This window comes from Podarcis tiliguerta, assembly GCF_965153285.1.
Source record: "Podarcis tiliguerta genome assembly, chromosome: 1".
Lineage (NCBI taxonomy): Eukaryota > Metazoa > Chordata > Lepidosauria > Squamata > Lacertidae > Podarcis > Podarcis tiliguerta.
Genome location: NC_139534.1, coordinates 21,477,434 through 21,503,033, shown reverse-complemented (window position 1 = coordinate 21,503,033; position 25,600 = coordinate 21,477,434). Strand labels below are relative to the sequence as shown.

The window sequence follows — 25,600 nt, the reverse complement described above, 5'->3', positions numbered from 1 at the left end:
CTCAAAATATTGTGCTTCGGCAAACTGCTTTGTTTGGCTTGTTATCAATAAGATGTTTCATATTTCAAATCAATAGCTCACTGGGAAGCCTCTTTTCTTCTTCCCTGTAGAATATTCATCTTGTTGCAAAGTGGCTTGACACATTAGAGGAATTACTGGAGAAGCACAGTGAAGCAAGTCACTCAGCCTATCGTGTTTATATGAGTGTTGAACCTGCCCCCACCCCCAAAGAGCATGTAATTCCACAGGGAATCTTGGAAAACTCTATTAAAATAACCAATGAGCCACCAACCGGGATGCTGGCTAATCTTCACGCTGCATTGGATAATTTTGACCAGGCAAGTAAAAATATCACTTGAATGGATCAGCCACACAAAAATTAGATTATTAAACATATTATTTTGAAACCACATGGTTGTTGAAGAGAGCTGCTGCAGATTATAAAATGGAGTATACCCTCACTCTCCTCAATAGTGTCGGAAAACCTAGATTGACAAATTTATTTACAAAAATAGTTCTCTGGCATAAATGCATGCATACGCCTACTGCGTGCAGCTAAGTTCTGCCCTTGGTCTAAGATGCTTTTGAAAAATTATTCTTTGCAAATGGCAGGGTGGGGTGGGCTATACTATTTGTGCAATGTTTTGTAAATTACTGGTACTATGTTGCTGAGACTGTAGCACCAGCTTGACATAGTTTATTTGAATTCACAGTAGAGACCTTGACTGAAAATATCCGACCATGAAAACTATATGAAGAAATAAAACTTGGGCTGTATATATATATATACCGTTCTTTTTCCTACTTGGGGACTTCCCTGGCTTTTTTCTGGCCCACATAGGACCAGTCTAGATAGTTAGCCTTGGTGAAGACTTGACATTTTCATCCCCAAAAAAGTTTTTGAGTTTCTGCTGAAATGAGGCTGCATTTTAATGCTGCATTTTAATCTTGTTTTTTAGGTTTTATTTAAATCAATTGTTTTATATCTGGTGTTAGCTGCCCTGAGCCCGGTCTTGGCTGGGGAGGGTGGGGTATAAATAAAATTTATTATTATTTTCTTTTGGCATTAAAATATCAACGCATAGACAAGCCAAACAACGCAAAGCACACTTGATTCACCAGCAGCAGCTAACTGGCATTTCCTTCGAGATGTTAGACCAGGATAGTTGACCTATAGATTTTGTTATAACTGTACCAATTGCTGAATTTATTTTTCTGAAATGGCTATTCTTCTTTTTAAGGGTTTTCAGGGTTGAAGAGATTTCCTCAGCTATATTTTGTGCTCCCATGTTAACATTTAAGTAGGCTTTTGGGGAAAGAGTGAAATAGTTGCTGCGTGTGTGAGAGAAAGAAAATGCCATGATGTATAAACTAAAAGAGCAAATATTTTGTGCCTGCCTTCCGTCAGTTAAGTCATTCAGGTCCGTTCTTTCAGCTGTCAGAAACGTGTTGTCTATGCCCTGACACAGGGTCTCTTTCAGAAGAGGCGGGGAAGAAGAAACATTCATCCGCTTTATTTTGTACAGAACATTCTTGACCAGTGTACCCGTGAGCAGGAATTTAAGGCGATTCTCTTTCCACTCTGCTACTTCCATGCCTGTGTGGCTGAACGGCGGAAATTCGGACCTCAGGGCTGGAACAGGAAATACCCTTTCAACAACGGGGACCTTACAATTTCGGTCCACGTTCTGTACAATTACCTAGAAGGGAACTCACAGGTAGGGTGGCATTTAATCAAACCCACTTAAGAATCATCCCTTTGGTTAACTCTTGTCCCTCCTGCACATATGCAGTGCTCAGGTAGTTATTGTCTATGTTGCAATGTGGTTTTTAAGGACAATTAGCACATTGTATGTCTTCCGCGAGTGTGGCAAACAGAATACTGGCAGTTTCGTGACATATTGTTCTGAATCTGGTGACTGAGACGGATTTGGTCTTCGCTGAAGAAGGCAGTTGTGCCACTAACTCAAGTCTGCTTTCTGCCTTCGCAGTTTGGTTTGTGTGCCTTCTTGATTCCTCGCTTTAACTCTTGAGTATGTTTAAAGAAAAGAAAAAATCCCCACCTTATTGGTCCTCAGGTACCCTGGGAAGATCTACGTTACTTGTTTGGAGAGATTATGTATGGTGGTCATATTACAGACGATTGGGATAGGCGGCTGTGCTGTACTTACCTGGAAGAATACATGCAACCCTATCAGGTAATAAGAGCTTTAGCGATTGCACAATGCGTTTCCTGAGTTAGAGCTCCCCCTACTGGAAGCAGATGCTTTTTTTTTCCCCTCCCCAAAGTATGTATACTCTTTGCTAATCACTGCATTGATCAAAGAATATCTTCCTCCTCATCCTTATTTATGACGGTAGACAAACAAGGGTGATACGTGCAAATTTAGGTTCCTCGCAGTATCTGACACTCAAAACAAATCTGCTTTGTAATTTTACACCGGCACTGAAAACAAAGTTATTTTGCAATGTTTGTTTACCATTCATTTATTTTACTGTGTAGCGAAATAATAGGTTTTCCTGCTGTAGCATAGCATTCACCTATATATTGTAGCACTCATACTAACACCTGGAATAACCCTGTATTTTAGACTGGTCATTTTATGAGCTGTCCATTAATTAAACATTGGTCCGTCGCGCCCCCCCCCCCCCGATAATATCTCAGGACATGAAACAGGAATGCCTAGCTCTTCCCTGTTCACGTAATTCCAAACTGCAATGATCAGCTGATTGCTCCGTTGTGATCACAGAGACATAATTACATTATTATATGGAAGCAAGCATATAAAGGGATATTGTCATTATTAATTATCATCTCAACTGATCAGTTCTTAGGTTTCAGCTTTGCTGGAGACTAGTAATCAAAGCATCACAGTTCTGAACCTTAAAAATGGAATCACTCCGTGCTTTTGCACCAAGGTCTAGGAGTCAGGTTTCTCTTCAAATTAGTGCACTCTATCTTTTTTTTTACCTACCTTATGATGGGGAGATTCATTTCTGTACTGTAGTTTCTTTTGCTTTCAAGCACTGAGGATTAACAGACTTTTGATTTAAATTCTGGAGAAACATTGCCACCCTCTCCACAACCTCAGATAAGGTGACAGGTAATTTTATTGTGCAAGATGCCTTACTTTTTTTCATGGTAGAAAAAGTCCCGATCTCTCGATCAAATCTTGCAAAGATGGGGGCAGTTAATTCAATTCGATAAGATTGCATCAAAATCTTCTGTTTTGTTATTTTAATCTAGAACAATTTATGCTCTAATTGCACTTCTTGGCCTCGTGGCCCTAAGGTTCCAATCCAATGTATTGTCTACATGGCATTGCTGGGAAGAAGAAAATGTATAATTTGGATCATTTACTTATTGTAAAATGATGTGAAAAGAATTCATTCTTAGCCCCCTTGTTTTTGTTTCTGGCCGTAAGAAAAGAATACCTGCGATGAAAGCAAAACATGTTCTAGCCACAGTATATGTGCAGTCTCACATCACTTCGTATAGTCATGGTTTCTCCCAAAGAATCCTGGGAACCGCAGTATGTGGAGGTCGCTGGGAGTTATTAAGATGTCTCTATTCCCACCCCACCCCCACAGCTCACAGAGTTGCCTGGAAAGAGGCATTGATTGCTAAATCACTCTGAGAATTATGCACTGCAAGTGTGTGTGAGAGAGAGAGAGAGAGAGAGAGAGAGAGAGAGAGCCCAATACTGCCTATTCTGCTTATGCAATAGTAGTAGGCCTCGGTCCAGTATACCTGAAGGAGCGTCTCCACCCCCATCGTTCTGCCCAGACACTAAGGTCCAGCGCCGAGGGCCTTCTGGCGGTTCCCTCGCTGCAAGCAGCCAAGTTACAGGGAACTAGGCAGAGGGCCTTCTCGGTAGTGGCCCCCGCCCTGTGGAACACCCTCCTACCAGATGTCAAAGAGAAAAATAACTACCAAACTTTTAGAAGACATCTGAAGGCAGCCCTGTTTAGGGAAGCTTTTAATGTTTAATAGGTTATTGTATTTTAGTGTTTTGTTGGAAGCCACCCAGAGTGGCTGGGGGGACCCAGCCAGATGGCGGGGTATAAATTATTATTATTTTTATTTATTTTATTTTATTTATTTTATTTTATTTTATTTTTATTTTATTTATTTCCTCTTCCTCTCCTCCCACTTGCAACCCCACAAAAACCACATTCTTCTAAACATCCAAGGGAGCAACCAATCTGTTGCTGGTGATATACAGTAGTACCTCAGGTTACATACGCTTCAGGTTACAGACTCCACTAACGCAGAAATATTACCTCAGGTTAAGAACTTTGCTTCAGGATGAGAACAGAAATCATGCAGCAGCGGTGCAGTGGCAGCAGAAGGCCCCATTAGCTAAAGTGGTGCTTCAGGTTAAGAACAGTTTCAGGTTAAGAACAGACCTCCAGAGCGAATTACGTTCTTAACCTGAGGTAAGCCATGGGCCACAAGCGGCTAACGAGTAGGGCATCATAACAGCTATCACCTTTCCTTGTGTATTGGAGTCCTGCTTTCACAATATACCTGCTTCTTTATGCGATATCCATTATAATCCTTAAGATTTACCAAACGTTCTTTATTATTCATATGCTGCCACCTTCCTAAAGCCGGGTTGGTTAAGAAAGACATTCATATGTTAGAACACTTTCAGTGGCAGATATGCCTAAGTTATAAACCTGAGAGTTTTCCCGAAAGCATCAGCTGCCAGAATGAAAGTTGCAAGCAATGGGTTTGGGATTTTAACACACTTTGTTTTAATTTCATCCTTTTTAAAATAAGTGTTTTTTTAAGAAACGGAGAAGTTTAAACACTTGAATGAAAACCAAAATGCACAACCCTTTAATAGAAGTCCTACATTTTAGCAGGTGCTTATTAATAATGTTTTCTCTTAAAAAAAAAAAATATTAAGCTTTACATAACAAATTTAAATTCAAACACATTGTTCACCTCCTCATTTAGGATTCTCTGAATCTCTTGACTTCTCTCCACTTTCCATGGTGTCCATTATCAATATTTTTTCCCCCATCTGCTTATCTTATTTTCTCTGATTTGTTAAAAAAAAAAAATGCCGGTAATCCATTTCCCCATAGTTTTTCGTACATTATAAGCATTACTCGAATCCTACCAAAGTTTTTAGTTGTTTACAGTGTTCTCTTAAGTACATTACACTTTTTCCCATTCCTTCTTAAAATTTTTCTCTTCCTGGTTTCTGATTTTCCCTGCCAGTTTCCCCATTTCAGCATAGTCCATCATCTTCATCAGCCATTCCTCTCTGGTTGGAACTTTCTTTCCATCTCTGGGCCAGTAATATCCTCACTGCTGTCGTCGCTTACATGAATAGTTGTTTCTGCTCCCTCAGAATCTCTGTACCTAAAATGCCTAACAAAAAAGGCCTCTGGTTTTTCCCACAAATGTAATTTTAAATATTTTTTTTCAACTCATTGTAAATCATTTCCCAGAATGCTTTAGTTATCTTGCACGTCCACCACATAATAATGTTTTCTCGTCACAGCTAAAGGGAGGGCCAGTGCTTCAGCTCGACCTAGGAAGCTCAGGTCCCAGCATTTTCCACATGACCCACACTTTCTAGGCTTTCCCCCTTGCCCTTTCCCCTTTTCCCCAGGGAAAATCCACTCTTTAACTCTAAATTATCTGCAAAATACCTGATTGCTGTTTGCACCAATTGAGCCACCAATAAGCTGTTTTCCCCAGGGGCGAAAGCAGCAGGACAAGAGGAAGCGAGGTTCAACCTTATGTGAGGGGACTTAATAAAATCCAAAAGCCACGCCCCCGGCTCCCCACAAATCATGGTCCTCCCATAGCCTTCTAAAAGCAATAGTTAATGGGACTGTCACAATAAGTAAGTATACAACGCCCTAACCCATACCCTGTCTGCGACTGTCTGGATGTGGGGGAGTGGTGCCCGGTTCTTCTAGGTTTCCTCTAGGAAAATCTCAGAAGAGGAAGGCTCTGAGCCAGGAATGTGGTGGTGGGACACAGAGGACACATCAGAGGATGGAGGCAGCAGGAGAACAGTTGGAGGCTGAACAAGCAACAGGCTTGAGTGAGAGAGAGGAAGAAGAGGCAGAAAGCACTGCAGACGGAGGATAGGCAGCTGAGGTGTGGTGGGTGGCCAAGGATGCAACGGATTCAAAGGAACCTGCTGGTCCTACTGTATCCAGCTTGCCTCCTCCCTTGTCTTCAAGGGCATGTAGCAAAGCAGAGAGCGCAGGGGGGCCCAATGGAGTTTAAGATTGCTGGGGAAACAGCCAGACAGGGAGGAGACTTAGGGGGAAGTGAGAGGCGCAGATGGTCAGTTCTGGCAGCTGCTTTACAGTTTCTCTGTTTGTGTTCCTTGAATAAAGAGTAAACTTTACTGCTCACCTGCTGACCTGCAGCTGAACCGGTTCTGACATACTCTCTGTCCCAGGGCCGTCTTTAGCAGATGTGGCGCCGGGATGCAAATATCCACCCAGCACCCTCAAATTACCACGGATAGTGTTGGGGTGGCCGTAGCTGCGCACTGCCAGCCATCCGGGGGGGCGCAACTCTCCCCCATGCCGCTATGCCTCTCTCAAGCCTCCTCAGGAGGAGAGCAATCCCCGCAGAGGCTTGGGAGGGAAGCTGCGAGCCCGCCAGCCATATGGTTGCCAGGGTGCAACTGGTGGGCGTGCAGGGAAAGGGGAGGCCACCGGCAAAGCCGCGCAGCTCCCCCACTTGCTGGGGCGCCCCTGAGAGGCTGGCGCCCTGGCGCAACGCACCACTAAACCCTATGGAAAAGACGGCTCTGCTCTGTCCCCACCCCACCCCCTGTAATTTGTGCATGTACGGGCTCATCCATACTTCCTTTTGTGCCATGTTTCAAGGCACAGGTCCACACTTTAAAGTTCTTTGTCTGAATCCCTTTTTTTGTTTGCCTCTGGCGCTTCTCTGGCACAAAACCTGAACTGCCATTTGTTCCAAATCTGCGTTAAAGAGCTGGTTTTCTTGGGAAGAGCAGCGGACCTATGCTTAGAAAGTGTGGTGCAAATGGTCAAGTGTGGACGGCCCCTAGGTTGCTCCACAGCTGATTTGGGATTCAAACTGGAAGAGGACAAGTTGTCACCTTCCATGATGGTACTGCAGTTCTTGCTTTGCACTGTGTCATCTGTGCTGCTCCTGCAACAGACCCCCTCTCTCTTGTTTAAGCAAGCAACTTTCAGTATTGGTATCGACTCGCGCCAAGCATATCTTGCAGAGGTCAGGGATGCCTAATGAGCATGCCTGGCATTAGGATTTAACCCTCCATCTGAAAGCCACCAAAATTATTCTCAACCCACACAAACCTGATGCTGTCTCATTTTTCAAGATTTCAGGTTGTTTCCATTTGAAATGCTGAACCACAGAAAGGAAGGTTAGAGAAAATTATCTTTGAGCAACGAACCCCACATTATTTTGAGGTTCCAGCATTTCCCGTTATCATTATCCTTCTTGTTATCATTGCTGCTGCTGTTGCCCACATTGCTGTGTTATTTTGGCAGGTTGATAATTATTTTACAACTGGGGGGACTCTGCCGTAATTTAGCATCCCACAGCAACGTTTCGAAAGCATCAAATAGCATTGTGAATGTCAAGTCAATACAACCCGGCATAAATAAATAAATATCCTCCCACGTGCCTGTTGTTTTTAAACTTGAGCTTGTGCTAAATATTTGCTTAGTGGGTTTTGAGATGCAGCTGAAGCAGAACCCATGAGCCTTCGGCAGTGCATTAAACAATTGTCATACTGTTCCATAAAAGACCTTGTTTGGCTCACGGCAAGCCATTTGAAACAGAAATCATTATTATGAAACAGCAATTCTATTTTATTTTATGGGAGCAGATTGATTTGTCAAATAGACAATGCATGTATTTTGGTAATAGTCTAAAAGACGAAATCTTGCCTGTTTTATTTTAAAAATCCTTATGCCATTACACGCTTTCATTTCAATAAAAGATGGCATTTTCTAAAATGCTCCTGTAAATTGCTTCATTTAGTAAAATTGCCACGTGGAATAATAATGTTACAACAGAGAGCGGCACTTTGTAATTTGGAAGAAATAACATTTTTCTTTTTCTTTTTTTCTTTGCTTTTTTTGGGGGAAAAAACCCTCATCTCTTTAGTTCTAAATGAAATTTTCCTTTCTCTTATTTGCTAACAGGAGACTAACCTGTGTTTCAGCAAAATGCAGTGGAATGTCAGCACCTGTGAGATATAAAAGAGCTAATTAAAATATCGAGCAAATGAGATCAGTATTCAGCAATCTTCTAAAATGTTATAAAAGTCTTGTCATTCTCCGCAATGACTCCATAAACAGAACAATTTGATTTATACCTAGGCAAGCTCCTTATACTTGATAGCAGGGCGTGATTAATGTGTGTTTGGGCTTTTTTTGATAGTTTGATCGGAAACTGGCCCTTGCTCCTGGCTTTGTAGTGCCTTCGAACCTGGATTACCAAGGCTACCACATATATATTGATGAAATGCTTCCCCCCGAAAGCCCTGTCCATTATGGCCTCCATCCCAACGCAGAGATCGAATTCTTGACAGTGACTTCGGACAACCTGTTCCATTCTCTGCTTGAGCTACAATCCCAAGACTCCATCACTGGGGAAGGAGCATCACAGACCGTGGAAGAAAAGGTGAGTTTTTAAACAACACCGCCCACACACCCCTGGAAAAAATAAAAAACCAGGACAGATATATAAAAATGCCTGGAGAGGGAATGATATGAGGGCCGGGAAGTTGGTTTGGTGGAGCTGCTGCTTACAATCATATCACAAAACAGGCCTTGAGCAAGTTAGATTTTTGCAGCAGCAGCCCTTGTGATAATTCATCACGATGCCGTTGCAGCAAAAGCATGGAACTTCCCAGCACAACCAGTGTTGTGCAAAAGCTGAGAGCACCTCCACAAGCTCATTGCAGGCTCTTCCCTCCATAGCTGTCAAGTGTCCCTTATTTGAAGGGACAGTCCCTTATTCCAGCGCCATGTCCTGCTGCTGTCCCTTATTGATGGATGTCCCTTAAATGATGTCCCTTAAATTTCAAAGGAAGCAGCTCCTCTCCCTCCCTCCCTGCCGGCCAGAGAGGAGGGAGGCTCCAACTGTGTTGCTTGGCTGTGTTGCTCACCCAATAAGAAGTCTAAGAACGACTGGGGGGTGGAGCTTGCATGCCTTGTGTGTGGCTAGTTAATGCAAGCTGAGGAGGTTTTTGAATGCTGGATGCCATTTTGTTGCACGTGCTGCTGCAAACTTTGCAGTGCAAAGCCAGGCCGGGAAGCCATCTTAAGTTGAGGCTGCATAGGCCTTGTGGTGCATGTGATTCAGATTCTATTCAGTTGAACCTCTGGTTACAAAGTTGGTTGGACAGTGTTCTCAGAGCTACCAGCATGAGTTTGACCAGACTGCACAAGGACAGGAAGACTGGAGTGCCTGGAAGAGGTGAGGCTGCAGGTCCCTTATTTTGGCTGCTGGTCCTTTATTTTCAAATCTGTAAGTTGACAGCTATGCTTCCCTCTCTCCTCTGCCCTGCCTGCTTTGGAGACTACCCCTAAAGCAGAATTCTGCCACTGAAGTGAATGGGGATCCATAAATTACACCCCCCCCCCAAATGTTTGCATTTTAAGCCCTAAAAAAATTCCTGAAGAGACCAGCTTCTGTTTATGGTCCACCCGGTATGATTACCTGAAATAGAGGACAGGCTATTGTTCTGTATAATTATAGTATTAATTTGTAAACAAAACCAAAACCACCCAGTTTCCTTAAAAAAAAAAACAATTGGCGGGATTAAGTTAGTCATGACAAGTCCCATCAATTGAAATTGATAGGACTTAATTAATTCAATTAATGTAGTCTGGATCCAGCCCCCACAAGTATTAGTTTGGTCTCAACAGCCATTGACAGAGTTCTGAAATGTGGAATAACAACCAACTGGTCATAGCTCCAAATGCTTTCTGAACATTTTTGCAACTATGCTTCAGTCACCTTCTTGTGTACTATAATTTTTGGGTGTGTGTGTGGAAATGAACAAATTCCTATGCCTCACAAATAACCCAGAGATGTCTTTTAAATAAAAGCACACATTCTACTCATGTAAAAACACCAGGCCGGCCCCACCAATAACCCAGAGGTGCATTTTGAATAAAAGGACACATTCTACTCATGTAAAAACACACTGATTACTGGACCGTCCATGGGCCGGATTGAGAAGGCGATTGGGCTGGATCCAGCCCACGGACCTTAGGTTGCCTACCCCTACTTTAGAGCCTTGGGGCTTTTAACGTATGACATAGCAGAATCTTATACATGTTTGCTCAGAAATAAGACTGCAATGGCCACATTTGCCATTGTGTAGGCTTCCATGGAGGAAATCACAGCAGCTTTCCAGAGCTGTAGCTATGGGGGGTGGGGGTGGAGAAAGGCTGGCCAGGTGTTTTGCCCTGGGCGCCTCGCAGCCTCTGTGTGTGTGTGTGTGTTTGTGCAGGCGCAAATGGGTTTGGTTGTACCAAACTGGGCCTTTGACCGGGCTGAAATAAAGCCTAGTTTTGCCCTTTTGCTCCTCTCCCAATTTCTTCAGCTCTTTGCAGCAGCTGAACTAGAACTGGGCTTGGTGGCACACAGTCCACAGCCTGGCAGCTCATGGTTAAATTCTCACTTCCTTGGAATAATAGAACTGTACAGTTAGGAGGGATTCCGAGAGTCATCTAGTCCAACCCTCTGCAATGCAAGAATCTCAACTAAAGCATCCATGATAGACGGCCATGCGTCTTCTGCTTAAAAGCCTCTATTGAAGGAGTCTGTTCCCCTGTCAAACAGCTCTTGCTCTCAAAAAGTTCTTCCTGGTGTTTAGTCGGAATCTCCTTTCTTGTAACTTGAAGCCATTGGTTTGGGTCCTACCTTCCAGAGCAGGAGAAAACAAGCTTGCTCCATCTTCCATGTGACAGCCCTTTAGATATTTGAAGATGGCTATCATATCTCCTCTCAGACTCCTCTTTTCCATGCTAAACATACGCAGCTCCCTCAACTATTCCTCATAAAGCTTGGTTTCCAGACCCTTGATCATCTGTGGGCTCCCAATTAGGCTCCGCCCCTTACATACACAAAGAGCGGACCGGAGTGAAGACTAGCCCTTTTTGGTCCGCACTCCTGGCTCTGCCTCCACCCATCACGATTGGTTCATTCTGAACTGAGGTTTGGCGGAAACCTCAAGGGCTGTGACGTGGGGGGAGGTGGACCAGGAGCATTCTGCCCGGAGGATCGGGGGTGCTGCATGCAAAGGGCGCCCTCCGGTTGATGGGGAGAGCAGTCATTTGAGAGCCAGTGTGGTGTAGTGGTTAAGAATGGTAGACTCGTAATCTGGTGAACCGGGTTCGCGTCTCCGCTCCTCCACATGCAGCTGCTGGGTGACCTTGGGCTAGTCACACTTCTCTGAAGTCTCTCAGCCCCACTCATCTCACAGAGTGTTTGTTGTGAGGGAGGAAGGGAAAGGAGATTGTTAGCCGCTTTGAGACTCCTTAAGGGGAGTGATAAAGAGGGATATCAAATCCAAACTCCTCCTCCTCCTCCTCTTATTCTTCTTCCAGACCCTTGATCATCTTGGTCGTCCTCTTCACACATTCCAGCTGGTCAATATCCTTAACTGCAAGCTGTAGCCAAAGTTTGTTATTTGGCTTCAGATGATGTTTATTGATGAGAAAGTTCAACCTTGAGCCTAGATTTGGGTGGCACACTAAGCCCAAACCTTTGTTTCGCTGCCATATTTAGCTGAGCTAAAAGGGCTAGTAAAGGAGGTTACAAGCACCACCATTGCTGGCTTTATGTATAAGCTAAACAAGCTATAGCTTAGGGCACCACTCTCTTGGGGACCCCAAAAAAATTTAAAGGGGGGAAAATGGATGTACATTTCCAAAATATAAGATAAAAAACAAATAAAATAAAACCTACATACACTTAGAGCTTAATAATTATTTCACTGTTAATATACTTCTTAATTGCATTTCACTATTAATATACTTAATTGTATTTCAGTTCAACAATTACTTTGATAAAATACATACTTTGTAATGTGCAAATGGCTTTAGATACCTATTAGGTCCATAAATTACCATATAGCATATATTCAACACAAAAACAGTGACAATTTGTTGTTGACAAAGGACAGCTGGACATAGAAAGGGCCCCATTACCTTCAGTTGCTTAGGGCCTCGTCAAACCTGACAGAAAATGAAACTGACAGATTCATCTATCCCCTAAGCCGCCATGTTCAAGTGTCTCAGTAAGGCATAGTTCAGTTTATCATGTCATACAAACTAGGCCTCTAGGTTTACTGATTAGTAAGCTTGCTTAAAACTGCAAGTTCTATTGAGTTTATTGAAGCAGACAGACTTGTGCGTAATCTTTGTCAAATAGCAGCTTAAGTATGCTAGGCTCATTGGAAGCAAGGAAATAGCACCTCTAAAGCTGATATCCACAGAGCTGGATCCCAGTGAAACTTCTGCTAGGAATGTTATTATCCGTTGCAGGTTGGGATTCAATTTTTATGTGCATTTTTAATGAGAATCCACAGAAATCAGTATGAAAAGCAAAACACAGCTATTGTTCAAAATTCAGATTTCTATGAATACTACCATTGCAATTCCCCAACCATTGTATTAGTGATGCATGTATTAGTGAAAAAAATACAAAAATATTATTATATTATATTATATTATATTATATTATATTATATTATATTATAATGAAAAATGTGAATATTGCAAATGTGTATATTGACTGCATACAAAAATATGTTTATTAGGAGAAATTCACACTAAAACACTGGTGAGTTTTCATGAGGATTTTTAAAAATCGCACTTCAGTTTACTGTGGAAATTTGGAGAACTGAATTTAAGACTGAGAAGCTGAGAAACTGAGAGAAAATGAAACTGACAGATTCATCTATCCCTGCTTGCAGGTAAAGGCCATATTAGATGACATACAAGAGAAGCTTCCGGAAGGATATAACATGTCTGACATTACCTCAAAAACAGCTGAACGTTCTCCATATATCCTGGTTTGCTTTCAAGAATGTGAACGGATGAATATACTATTACATGAGATAAGACGTTCCCTTAAAGAGCTTGATCTCGGTCTTAAGGTGTGTGTACTTTGCTTTATTGTTTTGTTAGAGCTCTAGATATAAATAAAATGGATGTGTGGATGAAAACACTGAAAACAAATTGTCTCTTCCCGGGATTAGTGGCATCCGTTCCATCATTTAGTTTGTCTCCGTCATGACACAATTGGAGCAATTTTATTATTATGGCTATGACAATTGGAGCAATTTTATTATTATGGCTATGATAGATTCCGACGTTATAGAGAAAGGTTACCAGCTGCCATCATTTTTGGGTTCCCTTCAAAAGAAAGCAAAGGTGATTTCCATCCAAATGAGGATTTGAAATTCAATTTCCTCGTAGGCTTGGCTGGTGCAGGTCTCTTTCAAAGTCATTGGAAGACAGAAAATCCCAGCAAAGTGAATTCAGTTCCGTATTTTTGGTAGCTGGTAATCCTGAAGGAATTTGCATGTTCTATTGGGGATATGTCATATAGCTACTTAGTACACTGATCTCTTTGAACCCAGAGCCTGGTCTTCATGTTGCAATAATGACCCAGGAAGTGGTGATAGCTCGGTCAATAGACATGAGCCTCTTAATCTCAAGGTTGTGGGTTCGAGCCCCATATTGGGTAAAAAGATTCCTGCATTTCAGGGGGTAGACTAGATGACTCTTACGGTCCCTTCCAACTCTACATTTTTATGATTCTATGACTCCAAGGAAGCAAACACCACCTGCCAAGAATTGAACAAGGCAAGGTTCAGCAACGTAACAATGTGGTAATTTAACTATACGGCCTTCCCCCGACCCGCACCCCTCTGATCCATTTTTGATCTATGCCGTTTAACAGACAAGCCTTTGTCAGAAAAGGCAATGTCACTGAGGCACAAGGCCCTGGAAGACTTGTGAAACTTGGAGGTACAAACCAACTCTCTAACCCTAAGCACCACAGAGTGCTAGAAGAGTTTGGATTGGATTTGATATCCCGCTTTATCACTACCCGAAGGAGTCTCAAAGCAGCTAACGTTCTCCTTTCCCTTCCTCCCCCACAACAAACACTCTGTGAGGTGAGTGGGGCTGAGAGACTTCAGAGAAGTGTGACTAGCCCAAGGTCACCCAGCAGCTGCATGTGGAGGAGTGGGGAAGCGAACCCGGTTCACCAGATTACGAGTCCACTACTCTTAACCACTACACCACACTGGCTAGCAGCATGGCAGCATTAAACAAGCAGCACTCAAAAGCAGAGTGACACAAAACATTAAAAGCCTTCATGGCAGCTAAAAACCAAGCTGGGGGGGAGACAGGGATCAGGGCATCAGGCTGCTGAGGGGCCCCGATTTTTGTGGGTTCAAGGGGTTGCAGGAGGAAAAGGAAAATCAGGGTGTGTGTTTTTTATCCCTCTTCTCTCTCCCCCTTGTATGAGTGGCTAAAGCAATATATAAATGCTGTGGATATAATTCAGTTCCCTTCCACAAGTTTCTTACCGGCTCGTGTACATGGAACAAAGCTTGCAGGAGTTTTCTGCTGCCAACCCTCCTCCTCCTCCTCCTCAAAAGGCTTCCCACAAGTAAAAAGCTTGGTTTCTGAGACAGGTAACCTATGTACCGTGCATTTTGTTGTTGCCTGGGTGGTTGTTAAATTTGGAGCATTCAAATGGCCAACAGTTCAAGCTCATTGTTATTAATATTTATATTTAAGGGCTTACATTTTACATGATCTGGCCTTTTGAGTATTTTATTCTATATGGGTTGGATCCAAATATCCCGTGAGCGGAACTCTGCTTGCATGATGCTCCTGCTGGAGAAAGGATGGCAGTGGCAATTGTCTATTATTACACTTATAATTAGTAGTAGTATTATTACCACCCACCTTTTCCCGTGACAGGGCTCAAGGCAGCTTGCTGATAAAAACAAGAACTGCTAAAAACATAGGAAAAATCATTACAAAACAATTAAACATTGATAGAACTAAAACTGCGTACAGGTATAAAATCTATTAAAACCATGCAAATAATCACAGTAAAACAGCACCAGCCCTTTAATTAAAAGCAGTAAGTTCCCCCAGGCCTGTAGGAATAAGGAATAAGGAAGTTGAAGGGCAGCGAGGAGGGAGCCAGTCTGGCTTTTCTGGGGAGAGAGTTTCAAAATCTGGCAGCAGCCACCAAAAAGGCCCTCTCCCATGTACCTAGCAAGCATGTCTGTGAGGGTGGTAGGACCAAGAGCAGATGACTTCTCCCTCTTACAGCCCCCACTGTCTACTAAAAAGCTGCTGTGGTGAGTTGAGAACTCTGGAGCAGTGTAGAGGTCATTTCAGGGGCTGCAGATGAGAGCTGGCCAGTCATTTTAATGATTGTTTTGTACTGTTTCTAATGGTGTTTTATTACTATACACCACTGATGCTATATATATGATCATATATATATGATGATATGTTAAAACTTATTAAAAGGAGATAAGTGAAAATGCCCTCCTTCCTCAAAAGAGAGTTTTCCACGGGATCTCAGTCTGCTTCTGTGAACAGAAAGTATCCTTCCATTTGCAGAGAGCACTCTGGATTCCAACCCATAGCTTGTTGTGCATAATTTTCTTCAGATATTCACAATTATATTTAAGAAACGAAGAGGAGACAGGAACCGCCGCTTGTGTTTGCATGATCATTTCACCTCTTTTTAATAAATAACTCACCCCAATTTTAAGAGCCAAGATATTCTTTACATTTGACAATTCAGCTACCTTATGTGTTTTTACTGTAGGGGGGAAGAAAGCCCTCTATCATTTATCATGTCATCTTATCACAGTCTCTTTGTGCGACGCAAATAGCACGCTAATGTTTTCTTTTGTTAGGGTGAGTTGGCAATCTCTGCTGAGATGGAGCAACTACAGACGGCTCTCTTTTTTGATAATCTTCCTGACACTTGGATGAAACTGGCTTATCCATCAACCTACAGCCTAGCTCAGTGGTGAGTCTCATGCCAACAGATCAGGGTAGATTCTTTGTCATGGGCAGCTAAAAGTGGTGGGACGGGAGGAAGAAACTCGGCAATATTTTTGCTTATAAATACTGTAGTGATGCGTAGAAGTGTGCACCCATCCTTTAAAAAAGACTACAGTCTTACCTTACATATATCATCAGTTATATATATGGACACGGGTGGCGTTGTGGTCTAAACCTCTGAGCCTCCTGGGTTTGCTGATCAGGTTGGCAGTTCGAATCCCAACGACAGCTTTCGTTGCTCTGTCCCAGCTCCTGCCAACCTAGCAGTTTGAAAGCACACCAGTGGTTTAGTCATGCTCATCTCGCTTTCAGGCCGAGGGAGCCGGCATTTGTCCACAGACAGCTTTCTGGGCCATGTAGCCAGCATGACTAAACCACTTCTGGTGCAATAAGACACCATGACATAAACCAGAGCGCACGGAAGTGCCATTTACCCTCCCTCTGCAGCAGTACCTATTTATCTACTTGCACTGGTGTGCTTTCAAACTGCTAGGTTGGCAGGAGCTGGGACAGAGCAACGAAAGCGCACCCTGTCGTCGGGATTCGAACTGCCGACTTTCTGATTGGCAAGCCCAAGAGTGGTTTAGACCACAGCGCCGCCATATACAAGTTTATCTCGAGAGGTACACTAGGTATGGTGGTGTCAGAAGAGTGGTGAGTGAGAGTTCTAAAGTATCAACTTATTTGTACACTGCTTAGAGACTATTATCATTAAGTGGCATACAAGTAGTTGAAATGAATGATGAAAAAATCTTGGGGAGCCGACTGATCCATGAGAATACCTGGTCTGCAGCTGGCTATCGGTACAACTCCAAATATGTGCACCACACTCCATCCTTATCCAAGCCCTTGATATAATTCAGTGATACAGTGAGACTAGGGCCCACATAATACAAAGAGAAGTTTTCCTTAGGCCTCAGGTGAGCTCATCATGGCTCAAATAATTATGCAGGGTTCCTTACTTATTTCGGCATTCGAAAACCGAAATGTTCAGCTTCTGAGACACTCGAAAACCGAGATACCACTGTATATTGTTTTAGACACCCCTGAAAACTTTTTTATTTCAGCAAGCCTGTCTAGTCATATAATTTAATTCTAGGTGGTGGTTTTTTAAGTTCAATATGTTTTGTGTTTGATTAATAATGGGCTGCGTTCAGCTAAGTCCTGATAGGAGTAAACCCAGTGAAATTAATGAACCTAAGTTAGTCATGTCCGTTGACTTCAATGGGTCTACGCTGAGTAGGAATAGCATTGAACACCACTCAATGTTTCTGTGTGCACCAAATATCATAGTTTTCTCATTAAGTGATCTATATTTTATTTTTTTACTAAATTAATTAAATTAATAAAGGTCGGGGACACCTCCTCAGACTTTAGCCAAATCATGCGTCTCCTACTGTATTGTTCTAGTAGTATGAGAGGAGACACAAATTTTGTCATCAGGAATCTTCAAAACAGACTCGCACAAACACCCCTCCCTGTCTGTCTCTCTCACACACAGTATTTCAAGCATGAGTGCTCATTCATTGCAACTAAACCTACCACCCGCTTGTCCTGGGTTTGGGCCTTTGGTGATTCATAGACAATTGCACGGCAGAACAGGAATGCCGCCAACTCAAAAGGGGGGTTCTCTGCCTACACGATCCAGAGTCAGTACTACACTTTACCTGCTTTTGAAGGAAACGTCTCCCGAAGTTCAATTTGGGACTAAAATACTGAAGCTGCCATTTCTCCGTTGCAGACAGACGTGTCTTCCATATAGCTACTTGCTGGTGCCTATTTAATGTGCAACCATAAAGCATTATGCTTCACTGGCAATCTGTTATCTCCCCATCCCCACCCACCCCGTCCAATCTGCTTTATTATATTTCCCACCACAGAGGAAATCTCTGGCATTTAATCAATATTTCAAAGAGGGTTGGACCAGCAAGAAGCAGGGGGATCTGGATAAATTCCTATGTTGAGCTTCGTAAGGACAGCAAATGCATCACTACGATAGGCTGTAAGAATTATTGCAGTCGTTGAGTAGCAACTGACCTACCGATCCAGCACAATGAATTGTTAGCTGGAGCAAGTTTTGCAGCAACCAACTGTGGTGTGTTCTCTCTCAATCCCCTGACATAAAGCAATGTTTTCGGGTTTAATGAGAGGCTGCACAAAATGCATGTTCTGCAGATGGCCGGGAGGACTAGCAGGCCTTGGGGAATGCGAATATAGCCACAAGTCATGCCTTTCTATCATGTGTTTATTGGAAAACAGGATCCCAGTAAGCAATACAAGAGCATCCTGGGAAGATTTCCACACCTGATTCGCCTCTGAAGCTCATTATAGCTTTGCTCAGTGGTCTCTGTTTTAACTAACCCAGCTGTGGTCTGTTCTGAGAGATGGCATTCATTTTCCCCCGGGAAGTCTTATGATACTGAATGGTCATCCACTTAGATGATTCCCCCTTGGGGAAGCATCCTGTCGAAAAGACAGCGACTTACTTAAGTAGCATTAAGCTTCACGAGGGGGAGAAATACAGGAGGGATTTGATTCTTGATTCTGCGAAGGCACCAGAGACTGAATTCAGCGAACCTGCAGGAACCCAGAAAAATGTTCTTTAAAATAGAAGATGGAATGAGACTAGCCTACTAGGATGGAATTTCAGTAGGCTAAGATGGTCTGGGAAAACAATCCACTGAGAACATCTCTTGAGCTAGCCCCAGTCAAACGAGTGGGCTGTGCACAACACAACAAAACTTCCTCAGGTGACTGGTTCCTTGACTTTTTAATTTGTATTATACTTAGCTACAAGAAGAACCTTCTGCCTGTAAATGGAGTGGCCGCTTGTGCATCACCAAATAAGAGGCCAAAGGAGGTTTTGCATGAGAATTGTTGTTGTTGTTTAGTCATTTAGTCGTGTCCGACTCTTCGTGACCCCATGCACCAGAGCACGCCAGGCACTTCTGTCTTCCACTGCCTCCCGCAGTTTGGTCAAACTCATGTTGGTAGCTTCGAGAACACTGTCCAACCATCTCGTCCTCTGTCATCCCCTTCTCCTTGTGCCCTCCATCTTTCCCAACATCAGGGGCTTTTCCAGGGAGTCTTCTCTTCTCATGAGGTGGCCAAAGTATTGGAGCCTCAGCTTCAGGATCTGTCCTTCCAGTGAGCACTCAGGGCTGATTTCCTTCAGAATGGAGAGGTTTGATCTTCTTGCAGTCCATGGGACTCTCAAGAGTCTCCTCCAGCACCATAATTCAAAAGCATCAATTCTTTGGCGATCAGCCTTCTTTATGGTCCAGCTTTCACTTCCATACATCACTACTGGGAAAACCATAGCTTTTACTATACGGACCTTTGTTGGCAAGGTGATATCTCTACTTTTTTAAGCATGAGAATTGCATGTGCTAATTTATATGTGTAGATGCAAACTGAGACATAATCGCTGCAATTTGTTTCGCCAATAGTGGGCAAGGCTGTAGCCAGGTGACCTCTGTGCACCTGTTTGGGTTGCAGTCCAAGTTCTGACTCCCAATGGGCATGATCCAGGCGCCTGCCACTCTCCCTTCTCATGGCTCATTGTCTTTAAACCAGACTTAGACCAAGTACCCTCCTTCAACCTTAGAAGCCCAACCTAAGATGTGAGTCTTTATTAGGGTGCCATCTCAGCCACATGGAAGGATGACATCCATAGCTGAACCGTTACCTCACCTCCCCAGTAGTGCTACACAGAAAAGGAGGCTGAAGATGCTGCAGTGAAAATCCGCTGATACATGCCCATGGTGGTGGGTTGGAGGCAGTGGAGAAAAACAAGCCCAGAACTTACGTAAATAGATTTTGAATACCAGAAAACTGCATGTAGAGAGGATCCCTTGAGAGGACGTCTTAGAAATGTTAACAATTCATTACTTAGCAGTTGACAAAAACGAGGGTGTGTGTGAAAATACACAGCGTAACTGGGAGAATGAAAAATAGATAATAGTGCTACTGTTTTGGTTTTTTCTTGTTATTATCTGTATTTTTAGATATTTTATATTATCTTAATTCTATTAGTGTTTAATTTTTAGTGGCTATGTTTTCGAAGTCTGTAGCTTTTTCTATTTTGTCTGTAAGTGACCTTGAGTCCTGGTCTGGAAAGAGGGTGTAAAGGTAAAGGTAAAGGTACCCCTGCCTGTACGGGCCAGTCTTGACAGACTCTAGGGTTGTGCGCCCATCTCACTCAAGAGGCCGGGGGCCAGCGCTGTCCAGAGACACTTCCGGGTCACGTGGCCAGCGTGACATCGCTGCTCTGGCGAGCCAGAGCCGCACACGGAAACGCCGTTTACCTTCCCTCTAGTAAGCGGTCCCTATTTATCTACTTGCACCCGGGAGTGCTTTCGAACTGCTAGGTTGGCAGGCGCTGGGACCGAACAACGGGAGCGCACCCCGCCGTGGGTATTCGAACCCCCGACCTTTCGATCGGCAAACCCTAGGCGCTGAGGCTTTTACCCACAGCGCCACCCGCGTCCCGGAAAGAGGGTGAGATATAAATAAATACAGAGAGAAAAAATAACAACAATAATATGCGAGCTAGGAATATTCCGTGGTCATGCAATATTGTCCAATGGTTGAAGAGAGAGAAACCAGAAAACTGGGTGAGAAGTAGAGGGCTTATTTTCAGGTGGGGTTCAATCACATACCAGCAAATTCAGCTTGCACACCAAAGCCATCTACAAAATTGGACTCCTTGCAGTTAGGAAAGTGATGGGGACAATGCACTGGACAATGTAGGATAACATTTGCTTGATGACATGTTGTCTAACCTTCTCGCAAAGATTCCGGTGCACCATGAAAGATCCCACAAAACACCATTCCGTTATACTTTGAAAATGACACTTCTGTCTGAGTAAAATAGGTTATCTAGGCATTTGCTTAGCAATGGCGCGCAAACCATTTGCGAATGCTTTCAGTGTAGGCAGGTATTCTCAGACAGAGCAAGTAATCTGCAGAAATGTATTGGCTCGTGGAGGGAAAGCACAGGTCCTAGACGGAATACTGATAATGTGCAAGGCACATTATCTCTCAGTAAAAAAAATGACAAATATTGAAGTTAAATAGGAAGGATAGTTGAAGTGGAGAAAAGTAGCATAAAATGTGTGTTTTAGGTAAATCAGTTTTCAGAAATACCATGCACAGGTTAATCCTTTATAAATATGTTCAAGGAATATATTAGACACCAGGTCCACCTACGCCAAATGAATGCAGCAAACCTTTGTATGTGTCTCAGAGGCAGGATAAGTGAGGAAACTCTCTGGTATTTGATGTGGTTCTGCTCTATAATTCACACATACAGCAGATGGGTGGTGATTTTTATTATTTTTTTACTCATCGCCCCAAAGAAACATATATGGGCAAATCTTATTAGGCACGTTTTGCAGAAAACAGGAACCTCTGGACAAATGATATTTTGAATTTGAATAAAATGAAGGGCACATTTGGTTTATTTGCTATAATACCACCTTTAGGAAATTATACCTCTAAGGACGAAAACGTGTGCCCGTCAATTTTTAAAATATGCCCAAGTAATCTCAGCATCAAAGTCTTTGCGCTCAAGTATGGATAAATTAGGAATCCTGCAACTTAAATTATGGCTAAAATATGTTTCTAGCCACCAAAAAATATATTTGGGTATGCATGTGTTATAGAGCTCAACAGCTGCAAGAATGCTACAGAGATGTTGTTTTGAGCTATGCAAAAATGTGGTATCTGTAAGTAATTTATATTTAAAAGCTGTTACTTTTAACTACAAGGAAACTCAGAAGGGAGGAACTAGAGGAAGTCAACCAAGAGGTTTAAAAGGTTGGATTTGTAAAGAATTAAGTTTGTTGTTATTGTTTATCTGTTTATTGTTCCGTTTTTCTTCTTTCGTTCATTGATGTATTTTTCTCTTTTTTTCTGTTTTTGTGTGTCATTCTGCTCTGTGGTTTTTGTTATAATTGTGGAAAATCTAATAATTTTTTAAAAAAATATGTGGTTGAGCATTTTCTGAGCACCTTTGACTTGAGTAGTAGTTTTTTTTTATCGCGCATTGTAGGGGGTTGAACTAGACTTAATTTCCCAATTGCCTAAAGGCTGCACTTTTCAAACAAAAGCGGAGTCCGAGGTACGCCTGTTTCTGTCGCAGCGCAGTATCTCCATTGCGTGCCATAATTGTCAAGCATTATGACCAGATTTTGGGGGGTGGAGAGTATGTTAAGCTGGGGTGCAAATGGCTGATGCTTTGATCTTCACCATCTGCAGCATCAGTTGTCATGGACAGGACAGGCAATTTCTCTGGGTCTGCCTCTAGCTTATGAAACAATATATGCTACAATGGCATGGAGGGAACATTGGTGTGGAGTTGACCCTCTCTCTCTTCGCTGTGGAAGCCATTCCACAGGTAGATAGAGCTAATACAAATCACTCCCCCTTTACTGACTTTAGAACTGGGAGTAGGAACCATCAGATCTTCCATCTAAGAAGCCCTGCTATGAGTATCAAGTGTGTGGTACAAATGTATTTACCGTAAGCTCCAGCATGTTTATGGCAGTACACCGCTTATTCTATCATTGCCATTGCAAGCCACCAATTCCTCCATCTTTGTTTCTTTTTCGATGCTGCTAAGGTACAACGATCTCCTTCTGCGCTGCCGTGAGCTCGATTCCTGGGCGCAGGATCTCACCCTCCCCAGCGTCGTCTGGATATCAGGCTTTTTCAACCCCCAGTCCTTCCTCACAGGTAGGAAAGCACATCACACAACTCATTAGTAATTTACTGCTACAGTAATTTTTATAATTACTGCCAGGAGGCTTCATTAAATTTGATCTAATGAATAAATATTGTATTTTCAACGTGATTACCAGCACAGCTTAAGCTGTGTGCCATAAACAATTATTTTCCTCAATACACAGTATGTCGGTGACTATATTGATTTTTTTTATTATTATTTCACGAAGGGTTTACTGTATTTGTATCAGGGGGCACTCAATAATGGCTGAACGCGAAGTTGTCAAAAGGACATGCCATTGAAAGAGAAATAAAGGAAATAGCAATGGCAAAGAAGCTAAAATACTGTTAGTAAATATAATAGGGGTGTGTGTGTGTGTGTGTAAAATATGGGGTGAGAAAAATGGTGTGTTGATATGTTTGTGTGTGTATTTATAGGTTGGCATCCGAAAAGCTACTTTGCACAAGGTCTTAGGCTGGACCAGAAAGATTTATTATTTTAACCTTTTGCCATCCTCTGAATAGCACACTTCCATGTCACATAGCATAAGCTGTTTCAGGGGCTTTCCTATTTTAAAGGGAGGGGGTGCTGCTTTCAAAAGACAGCTACCCAAAGCAAGTTTAAAATCTTTTTTGTCATTTGGGTACAAATAATCCATTTAGCTGTATTCCAGCTTCAAGACATAGCTGCTTAATTCAAGACTCTGTGGGACAAAGCAATGTTTTATTTTGAAATCAGCATAGGCATTAATTCCGATAGTTGTGGCGGCTGGAGCTTAATTTCCTGTGCAAGCAGCTCTCAGCACACTGTGGGCTGGTGCAATCCCTGGCACCCACAAATCTGCATTTAGTGTTTGATCCATAATTTATTGCAATGTAAGCCCAGTTTTCATGGTAAAAGACCTACCTTGCAATGGAAACGTCAGCTGTTTTTTTTAGCACTGATACCCAAGCATCAAGTTCAGAAACCCGGCATTATAATACCGTATTTGTCTGTGTGTAAGACAATGGTTTTTTGCTTTTTTAAAATTAGTCAAAAATCGGACGTTGTCTTGTACATGGGTGGTGAATGCACAGGGGTGTGGGCTCGGACCCTGGTGTGGGTGGCCTGGGCTCGGGTTCAGGTTCTGGCATGGGTAGCCCAGGATTGGTGGTGGTGGGTGGGGGAGGGGGGTGAGCTTGGGATTGACGAAAAAAAGCTCAACAGCTTTGTGTGCAGTCACCCAAAAAACCTCAACAACTTTGGCCATTTTCCCTGACTGCCACTGATGTTTAAATATATGGTAATAAATATACCAGTGTGTTTAATATTTAAGATAGTATCAAAGTAGTTCTGTTTGATGTTTAAAATACAGATTTCAGAAAAAATAGGGGTCATCTTACACATGGAAAAATACAGTAATCCTTGCCCAACTTGTCCCATCACTGCATGCAAGATTGTCAAATGCTCCCTTACATTAGAGATGGCTCTGTTCAGCAGCCATCGTTTGCCTCTGGCTACCCGTTGCATGGAATCCCAAGTGTGCTGGTTGACTCTGTCCCCATTGGCATGGGGTTGGCCCCTGGACTTTAGTCCTGAACCAGCCTATGGAAAGTCATATCAGAGCAGAGCTTTCATTGTGGGGGACGGACGGACAGACGATTCAAACATGCCATGTGGCACAAATTCTGCCATCTTTGTCAACTGGCTGTCGCCATGGCCAAGAGCAACATCCAATCTCTCACTGCCCCACCCTTGCCTGATACCATTTCTCTGCGTAGTTTTGGCATGTTTGATGTTAGGCTAAAAAGAAAATGGCGGCAAGGAAACCCTTTTGTGGTGCTTCTGAAGCGCTTTCTGGGTCTGTGCCTTTCTTTTCACTGAACTTTGTAAGAAAGCTGGTCTAAACCTGTCCACGCCAGACGAAAAGGAATGATTTCAGGTTCCATTGATCTTATGAAGCTACTTTATGTATCAAGTCTATGGTCCACCTAGGGCAACGATGGGGAACTTGTAGGCCTCCAGATATTGACACACTAGAATCCCCATCACCCTGGGCTGCAATGACTGGGGCTGAAGGGAGCAGGAAAGCACAACATCTGGAAGGCTGAAGGTCCCCCATCCCTAATCTACTGCAGTGGTGTCTATGACTGGAGTCCTGGTTCTCAGGCCGCAATACCTTTTCCAGTCCTTCCCTCTGCTCCACACGATTTACTTTTAACTTGACATGCTAGAAATGAACCCAGGCAACATCTGCATGCGGAGCACATGTTAATTTTCTTGCTCGGCTCATCTGAAGAAGAAGAGTTTGGATTTGATATCGCGCTTTATCACTACCCGAAGGAGTCTCAAAGCTGCTAACATTCTCCTTTCCCTTCCTCCCCCACAACAAACACTCTGTGAGGTGAGTGAGGCTGAGAGACTTCAGAGAAGTGTGACTGGCCCAAGGTCACCCAGCAGCTGCAGGTGGAGGAGTGGAGACGCGAACCCGGTTCCCCAGATTATGAGTCTACCGCTCTTAACCACTACACCACACTGGCTCTCACATCTGGTGTCTCTGTGCTTTTATTTCAGCTGTCATGCAGAGCCTCGCCCATAAAAACGAATGGCCTTTGGATAAGATGCACATAACGGTGGACGTCACCAAAAAATACAAAGAGGAGTTTACGCAGCCTGCTAGAGAAGGAGCTTACATCCATGGCTTGTACTTGGAAGGTAAGTGATTTCAAGGATTTGCAACTCCTTAAAAATGGCGGCATTACAAGCTACGGGATGTTTATC

At 43.0% G+C, this 25,600-nt stretch overlaps 1 protein-coding gene and 1 long non-coding RNA gene across 2 annotated transcripts in view; one reads left to right on the top strand and one right to left on the bottom strand.

The window, feature by feature from the left end:
* Positions 1-25,600, top strand: part of LOC310664846 (dynein axonemal heavy chain 11-like) — a 215,207-nt gene that overhangs the window by 186,904 nt on the left and 2,703 nt on the right. The window contains exons 65-72 of the mRNA XM_083414512.1: positions 111-338; positions 1,527-1,718; positions 2,079-2,198; positions 8,426-8,668; positions 12,978-13,160; positions 15,963-16,078; positions 22,739-22,851; positions 25,394-25,534. Of these exons, the coding sequence (XP_083270638.1) occupies positions 111-338; positions 1,527-1,718; positions 2,079-2,198; positions 8,426-8,668; positions 12,978-13,160; positions 15,963-16,078; positions 22,739-22,851; positions 25,394-25,534 (1,336 nt within the window). The remainder of the gene's footprint in view (positions 1-110; positions 339-1,526; positions 1,719-2,078; positions 2,199-8,425; positions 8,669-12,977; positions 13,161-15,962; positions 16,079-22,738; positions 22,852-25,393; positions 25,535-25,600) is intronic.
* Positions 4,971-9,412, bottom strand: LOC310665509. Its single transcript, XR_014505505.1, has 3 exons — positions 8,933-9,412; positions 8,197-8,231; positions 4,971-5,386 (listed from the first exon to the last, which is right to left on the bottom strand). It is a non-coding gene; the product is annotated as an uncharacterized lncRNA (long non-coding RNA).